The 8083-nt window shown below is 35.2% G+C and overlaps 3 protein-coding genes across 3 annotated transcripts; 2 read left to right on the top strand and 1 right to left on the bottom strand. All coding sequences in view use genetic code 12, as the record gives it.

The window, feature by feature from the left end:
• Positions 1-1841: 1841 nt before the first annotated feature.
• On the top strand, positions 1842-3371 carry TNA1 (Tna1p; the record flags this gene model as incomplete). The annotated part of the gene is made up of 1 exon (XM_002551218.1): positions 1842-3371. One exon carries the CDS (start codon positions 1842-1844, stop codon positions 3369-3371), a length of 1530 nt encoding a protein of 509 aa, XP_002551264.1.
• Positions 3372-4988: 1617 nt separating this feature from the next.
• Positions 4989-5795, top strand: PGA58 (Pga58p; the record flags this gene model as incomplete). The annotated part of the gene is made up of 1 exon (XM_002551219.1): positions 4989-5795. The coding sequence occupies one exon, from the start codon at positions 4989-4991 to the stop codon at positions 5793-5795; it is 807 nt and encodes a 268-aa protein (XP_002551265.1).
• Positions 5796-6148: 353 nt separating this feature from the next.
• CTRG_05564 (uncharacterized protein) lies at positions 6149-7924 on the bottom strand (the record flags this gene model as incomplete). The annotated part of the gene is made up of 1 exon (XM_002551220.1): positions 6149-7924. One exon carries the CDS (start codon positions 7922-7924, stop codon positions 6149-6151), a length of 1776 nt encoding a protein of 591 aa, XP_002551266.1.
• Positions 7925-8083: the final 159 nt, after the last annotated feature.

The raw sequence follows: 8083 nt of genomic DNA on the forward strand, positions 1-8083 counted from the left end.
ATTACAATTTTGCAGAGTGTAAATTTTTTTTCACCTAGTCTCAGTGAGTATCTCTCTCTCTAGTGAGAAGGTTTCAACCCATCCTTTGCTCTACAACGCGCGCGCACGAGCTCTCCCTCCATTCACCGCGCACAACGGGGCGAACAGTTTTTCGTTTTTCGCGGTAAGAATTTTTTTTTTTCAAAAGTAGGTCGTGTGCAACAGCAAATTGTTTCGTGATGGTACGCAAAAAAATCATGTAATTTGAACTATGTGCACGATACTATTTGTTAATGTGCAGTATTAGGGTTACAGCCCTAATTACATGGTAGTGCACACGCACATTTCAATATGTGAATTGTAAGAACTGATACAACTTCCCTATGAATTGGACGTATGAAAATCTAGTAATTAGGACTTGAGTAAATGTACTTGGTTTGAGAAGCAAGGGAGTAATTGATAGTCTTATATGGATTACTAGAGGAATTGCTACTGTCTGATTTGTATTAATATGATAATTTACTATTACGGTTAAACTCTATAATGAAGATGTTACTGACTAATTCTTTAAGTGATTAAGTAGTTGTAAATTGATCAATCAACTTAATAATATGATTTTTACTTATATTGATGATTTCTATTCTTTTTTTTTTTTTTTTTGTAAGTTTTTGGTTCTAAATTTGTAGTAATTTTTACTGACTTACAATTTTCAACATACCATTGCAATATGTTATGCGTAATATCCAGATCACGGCATTTTTTTTAAACTTTTATTTCAAAATAATTTCATGTCTATACAGTCTACAACTCTTATCAGTACTGAATTAGGCATATCGGTCCTGATGTATATTCAGTGGAAATATAACCCCACATTTTTTGGAATTGCGACTAAATTGTTTGACTAATTTTTTTCTTTTATAATCTAAGAGCAATCAGAAAGGCGGAAAACGTTTAAATTAAAATTTCAACTTGCCGGAAAACTTTGACTATTCTCCCTAAACAACAATAAAAAGAAAAATAACCAAGGATAACAATTGACTAATTCGATAATTCCTTATTTTGGCATGTCTGCGTGTGGGGGATCAAGAATAAAGCGAATTATTATTATGTAAAAAAAAAAATAGAAATTATTAATATCACTACGAAGGATAATACATGTAATTAAGGAGGGAAATTCACATCTAGTAAAAGGTGCTACCTCTATATTCCGCTACTAAACCACCTTCCAAGAACCAGAAAATACAAGATATGACTCCATGAATTCTAGCTTTTGAATTTGGCTTTTGATTGAGTCATTGTCAAGACAGAAATCTTATGACTCTTGTTTTTATAGTTTCGTGAATTTTGCGGTTCCGGCGCTGACATTTCCTTTCCCCCCGCGCCAGGGAGATGAATTTGTGTCATTGCTACAGGAATGCGCTAGTTGGCGAAAAATTCTTACTCTAGCAAATATGCTAACTGCCCTTTAGTCTACAAGTCAGGAATAGCGACTTTACTTTCATAGAACCTCGTTGATGCCATTACAATATCATTAATATTGTGTATAGCTCAATAGGTATGTTTTAAGAACTTATTATATACAACGAACGATCACTTCGGCCATATCCGTCGATGCGTTCTGTATATCCTCTTTTTTTTTTTTGCAATCAATACCACCGTATATTGACGGCTGAGACGAAAAATCTCACAAAAATTATCATTTCTAAATTCCTTTACCGGTGTAGTAACATCCTTCCTTCCTTTATTCCCCACAAACATAAATTAATTCCAAATACCCAGCACTATAAATACAACGCTTATTGTCCAGGTTACTTTTGTAATTTGAAATATTGATATTGGATCAACACACACCTTATATAATTATGAGTTCTATTCATGATCAAGAAAAGAGCCCCGAGCTCATCAAAGATCCAGAAGTTGTTAGTTCTGAAAATTCAATTGCTAAGTATGACGATGTCAGTGATATTGATATTGAAACTCAAGTGCAACAATTAGCTGATGAATTAGGAGTTGACGAAAAGAAATTAATGTGGAAAATCGACCTTTGCGTTGTGCCCCCTTTTTGTTTATTATATTTCCTTTCATTTTTGGATAGAGTTAACATCTCCAATGCTAATATTTATGGATTATCAACAGATTTAGGATTAGTTGGAAATCAATACAATACCGCCTTGGTTGTGTTTTTTGTTCCTTATATCACTTTTGAAGTTTTGGCCAATTATTGTATCAAACATATTAAACCTCATATATGGCTCTCTTGTCTTGTCCTTTCATTTGGGGCTATTTCAATTGGTTTAGGATTTGTTCAAAATTTTGGTGGATTAGTAGCTTGTCGATTTTTAATTGGTATCACCGAAGCTTCTACTTTCCCTTCCATTTTCTATTTATTGTCCACTTATTACTCCAAAGCTGAATCCCAAAGAAGATTCTCCATTTTCTTCAGTACAACAGCTCTTAGTGGTGCTGCATCAGGATCTATTGCTTATAAAATCCATGATTTGAATATGGTTCATGGACTTGAAAGTTGGAGATGGATTTTCATAATTGAAGGTGCCATTACTTGTGGATGTGCAATCTTACTTTTCTTTTTAATTGCTGATTTCCCGGAAGAAGCCAAATTTTTGAAAAAAAATGAAGCTCAATTCTTGAAATCAAAATTGGAAATCTTATCTGGTGTTCCTTCTGGGTTTGAAATCAAAGTTTCTTGGAAAGATGTTGCTAAATGTTTGAAGGATTTGTTGATTTGGGTTCCAAGTTTTATCTATTTTGGTCTTATCATTCCTCTGTACGGTTATGCTTACTTTGCTGCCACCATCATCAACAAGATGGGCTATTCACCAGTCACTTCACAAAGACTTTCTGTTTTCCCATGGGTTTGTGCATTTGTTATTACAAATATTGCAGCATTTTTATCAGACAGATTCAAAAGAAGAATGCCATTTGTCATTGGTTTATGTTGTGTAGCAATTACTGGCTTGCTGATGATTTTGGGTGCTGAGAATGTCACAGTTCGTTATATTGGTTGTTTCTTTACTGCGTCTGGTCTTTACAGTGCCATGCCAATTGTTGTTTGTTGGGCATCTTTGAACTGGTCTTCTCATTCAAGAAAGATGGTTGGTACAGCATGGCAAATCGGTATTGGTAACATGGGTGGATTGATCAGTAGTTTTATTTTCCTCAACAAAGATGCTCCAAGATACATCACTGGTTTATCTGTTTCTATTTCATCAGTTGTTTTTGCAATTATATCTGCATTCGTATATTTCTTTGTTTGTTACAGAATGAACAGAATAAAGAAAACCGAAGCCTACATACAAGAATTTGAATCCATGTCAGAACGTGATCAAATTAATGCTGGTGATAGAAATCCAAAATTTGTTTACTTGTATTAATGTTTTAAGTTTTCATTTTCCTCCAAAAGTAAGAATCCCAAAAAAAAAAAAATTCAACTAATCCAGAATAAAAAGAATTGATTTTTAATTTTTGTTTTATTTTGTTTATGGCTAGCATTTAGTTCTACGATAGTTTTAATAGTTTATTTAATGATGTTTCCTTTATAATGAAGTTTTTCATTTTCCACACCGATATTGTGTACTGTATTGCGTGGGCTTAGTTGAGTATCTTCTTGGCTTTGGTTCTGGCGATGGCCCCAAATTCGTCCTAAGCCTTCGCCTAAAGTTTTTGCGTAATTTGGTACCTGAACGCAACAGCGACCAGAATTTTTTATTTTATTTCCATTTTTTATTTCATTTCATTCTTTTATTATTATTGGTCCCTCTTTTTTTGTTTTTATTTTGTAGATGAAATTTGAGTGCCAGCTGTGTTTCACAAGAAAGGATTGCTGTTGTTGAAGGATCAACATTGCTTCCTAATTTTTTTTATTTTTTAAATTCTAATTTGCTCTTTTATTCGGTTGTTCGGCCTGGTTCTTCTTTCCTTTTTGCAAAGTGGAGAAGTTCGTTTTGTAAAATCGCGACAGTCAGTTTAGTATTGTTTATTTATTTATGTTTCCCCTTTAATGCAATTTAATAAGCGTCGCGTCATAATTGTGAAAGGCGTTCAGATTTGAAACATGCTAGTGTTGACTTCTACTAGATTCAATGAACTGTATTATTCCATTCAGCAGGAACACGCAGTTACTTTTAGAGCACAATGATTATGGGCTAGTTCTGGGTCCGTTGACATTGACGAAGAACACAAGAGAAAGAACAAAAATGAAAGAAGGAAGAAAAAGTCACCTTATTGCGTCAATCTCTGTATCGAATCTAGACTTTTTAAAGTGGATGTACATTCTCCTTTGAAGTATTTTTAACCAAAATGGAAATACAGTATGTATAATTACTCCTAATTTCAGTCTCAAACTTACACTCTTTATAATACCTGATATTTTTTTTCCCTTACTTTTATACTTAACGTGTATTACTGCCATTCTTCTGGTAAAAGTAAATTTTCACCCACATTCGGAGGGTTTTCGTTGTATGATCACAAATTTCACCTTGACGTCAAATAATCAATTCTAGGTTTTTAAAATAAAGATCTAAATTACACAAATGTTATTGAATCTTGTAAGACAATCGAAATTCCTTCTTGTTACATAGAATGATCCTCTCATGGGCCAATCATAGACAGTAGTGTGCAAACCACCTGTATGATGAACAAAAAAACGTCAACAAAAGAATAGAAATAATTGCAAAAAAACTTTCACAAAAGCCTTCATTAGTCTTCGTCTTGCAGCTTCGTTCCTTTTTTTTCAAAAAATAAAAAATAATTATTGAGGTAAGCAAGTGTTCCTTTATTTTTTGTGAAATTCTAGAAATTGCAATTATACTAACTTACTCAGGGTTCCAAAAGAACTATAAATATCGAGGCTTTCCATGCTTCAATTTTCAGGCTCAATTAGTTTTTTTTTTTTTTATTTTATTTTGTACACCTCAATTAAGAATTGTTAATTCGAATCAACAAGACATTCGCTTAAATACTACATTTTGATTCATTTACTTACATTCACTATGCAATACTCCACTTTAGCCATTTTATCTATTGCTGCTTCAGCTGCTCAAGCACTTAGCACTACCACCGTCGAGTCTCAAACCATTGTTACTATTACCTCATGTGGAACTGAAGAAGGTACTAAATGTCCAGCTCCACCATCACCACCAACTACAACTCCATGCGAAAACCCAGCTGCTCCTGGCACCCCAACTCCAGAAGCTCCATGTGAAGGTGCTGACTGTACTCCAGCTGCTCCAGCTGAACCAGAAACCCCAGCTCCAGAAGCTCCAGCTGCACCAGAAACCCCAGCTGCCCCAGCTGAACCAGAAACTCCAGCTCCAGAAGCTCCAGCTGCACCAGAAACCCCAGCTGCCCCAGCTGAACCAGAAGCTCCAGCTCCAGAAGCTCCAGCTGCACCAGAAACCCCAGCCGCTCCAGCTGCTCCTGAATCACCAGCTCCAGAAGCTCCATGTGAAGGTGCTGACTGTACACCAGCTGCCCCAGCTCAACCAGAAACTCCAGCTCCAGAAGCTCCAGCTGCACCAGAAACTACTGTCCCAGAAGCTCCATGTGAAGGTACCGACTGTACTCCAGCTCCAGAAGCTCCAACTGCACCAGAAACTACTGCCCCAGAAGCTCCATGTGAAGGTACCGACTGTACTCCAGCTACTCCAACTACTCTTACTCCAGCTGTTCCACCTGTTGAATCTGCTTCTTCCAATGGCACTCAAACATCTGAAATTCCAACTTTCGAAGGTGCTGCTTCTAGACAATTTGCTACTGGTTCTGTCGCTTTAGTTGTTGCTGCTTTATTAGCTTTGTAAGTCTAATGGCCCCACAACGATTTCTTTTCTTCAGTTCAAAATGATTCCTCTTGCTCGTATAGTTTGAAATACGCATTGTATAGTTAATACCTACATGCAAATCTTTCTTTATTTGAAAACAATTATCAAACTAAGCCATATATTATTAAAACCATATTAAGAGTATATATCAATCTGTAGAGATATTAATTAACTTTTTCTGTCAACAAAGTACTGGGAAATCGAAAACACCAAATTTATGTGTGTAACAAACAGTTGTAATAAAAAAAATAAAAACCCATCAAAAATAATTAAAATAACAAACAAATAAAAACAAAAATTATCACCAATAGTTATCAACCCATCACCAGTTCCTAATTTGTAATGGTACCATTCGTAATATATGGAGGATTAATACCAACTGGAATTTTTGTGTCTTCTTCAGAAGACACAGGAGGAGACCCACCAGCAATTGGCGGTTTGAAATCAACTGGATAATTAGGAATAAAAGTACCATCATAAAATACTCTTATTCTTGGATACGGAGTTTTCACTTCATCGGATCCATTAGTAGAGTTACCACTTGGAAAAAGCGGTCTTAAATTCTTCAACTTCTCTGGATTATTAAACCGGGAATGTTCATCAAGCAAACCATTATTTGGGTGCGATGGCAACGATTCCTTTATTTGTCCGTATCTTTCATTATTCTTTGCACGTTCTCTCAAAAATTGATCTTGGTTGTTTGGAACAGGAATTACCGAAGTCGTTTGATTCAATCTTGCAAATGGAATATACATTGGTTTCCCATATGGCATATTCCCTGTATTTGGAATAACTTGCAATTTACCTTCATCAACCCTCTGTTTCCCTTCATATGGTGTAGTACTTGGTTTCTCTTGAACTTTGTTCAGCTCATCACATTTATCTTCATCTTCACCTTCACCTTCACTATAATAATCTTTCTCTTTTGGAATTTCCAGAGGAATTGGTGTCAAATTTGGACCTTTAATCTTATCAGGAACCACCACTTCATGTGGCTTTTGCTTGACAGGGCCTGAAAAATCTTTAGCACCATCAGTAGTACCACCCGTTTTATCAGAATCAATATTATCAGAATAAGTAGACCCCTTTTGGGACTTTCTTGAATCAACCTCTTCTTGAATTCTTGGAATAGTATCAAGTAATTGGCCAGGTGTTATTGAGCCAGCATTAACCAAGCGAGGCAACAATTCAACAACGAATGATGCCAATCCAGCCCTCGTTTCTGCATTGGTAAGAGTAAATTCAACAACTTCAAAAGCTAAACCATGTCTTCTCAAAGCAATGAAAATATCATCCCACGGAACAACTCTTGCCTTCAATAATCTCGCTGTCACATCTGTCAAACTTCTTCTAACTAAAGGATCAGTCAACGACATTCTAATAATTTCATTAATCAAACCAGAATCCTTCAACAGATTAAACACCTTTAATAACAAATCATCAACCAAATCTCTCTTCACCATACTCACCAATTCATTATCTTCACCTTTCTTAGCAAAGTCATAAAGCACGTTCAATTCTGAGTTTTTAACTTCAACATAGTCGGAATGAAAACTTTTTGTTTTCATTTCATTGTCCCCTTCTTCCAGTTTATCAAACATTCCTTTTAACTTGCCCAACATTTGCTTCTTTTCTTCCATCTTTTCCTTCTTCTTTTGCTTCTTCTTTTCCAACTTTTGCTTCTTTTTCTCCAACATTTCCTTCTTCTTCTCCTTTAATTCTTTCTTCTTTTCCTTCAACTTGTTCAATTTTTCATTATTGTCCCCTTTATTATTACCATCAGAGCCGGACTCGTCTTTATCAATAAAATCATCGTCCTTAAAGCCATCATAACCACCACTTTCACTCCTCTTGGATACAGTTTTCAGCTCATTTTCATCATCAGAAACCATAAAGTTTTCATAAAGCGGTACCATACCCGAACTTTGTAATTGGACTGATTTCTTCATTTCATTCTGAGAACCCGTTTTATCATTTCCTTTATCCAGACTTCCTTCATCCAGTTTTCCCAATTTCTCCTTTATCTTCTTCAATTTCTTTTCCTTCTTTTCTTTCTTCTTCTCCTTCATTGCCTTCTTCTTCTCCTTCAATTTCTTTTTCTTTTCCATTATCTTCTTCTTCTTTTCTTTCAACTTATTCAATTTTTCCTTCTTATTCGAGGAATCATCACCTTTCTCTTTCTTTGTTTCATCACCTTCATCTTCACAATCATCATCAATATAATCAATATCTTTGAATCCATCATATTTTCCATTTTCACCATTATT

This window comes from Candida tropicalis (assembly GCF_000006335.3).
Source record: "Candida tropicalis MYA-3404 genomic scaffold supercont3.8, whole genome shotgun sequence".
Classification (NCBI taxonomy): Eukaryota; Fungi; Ascomycota; class Pichiomycetes; order Serinales; family Debaryomycetaceae; genus Candida; species Candida tropicalis.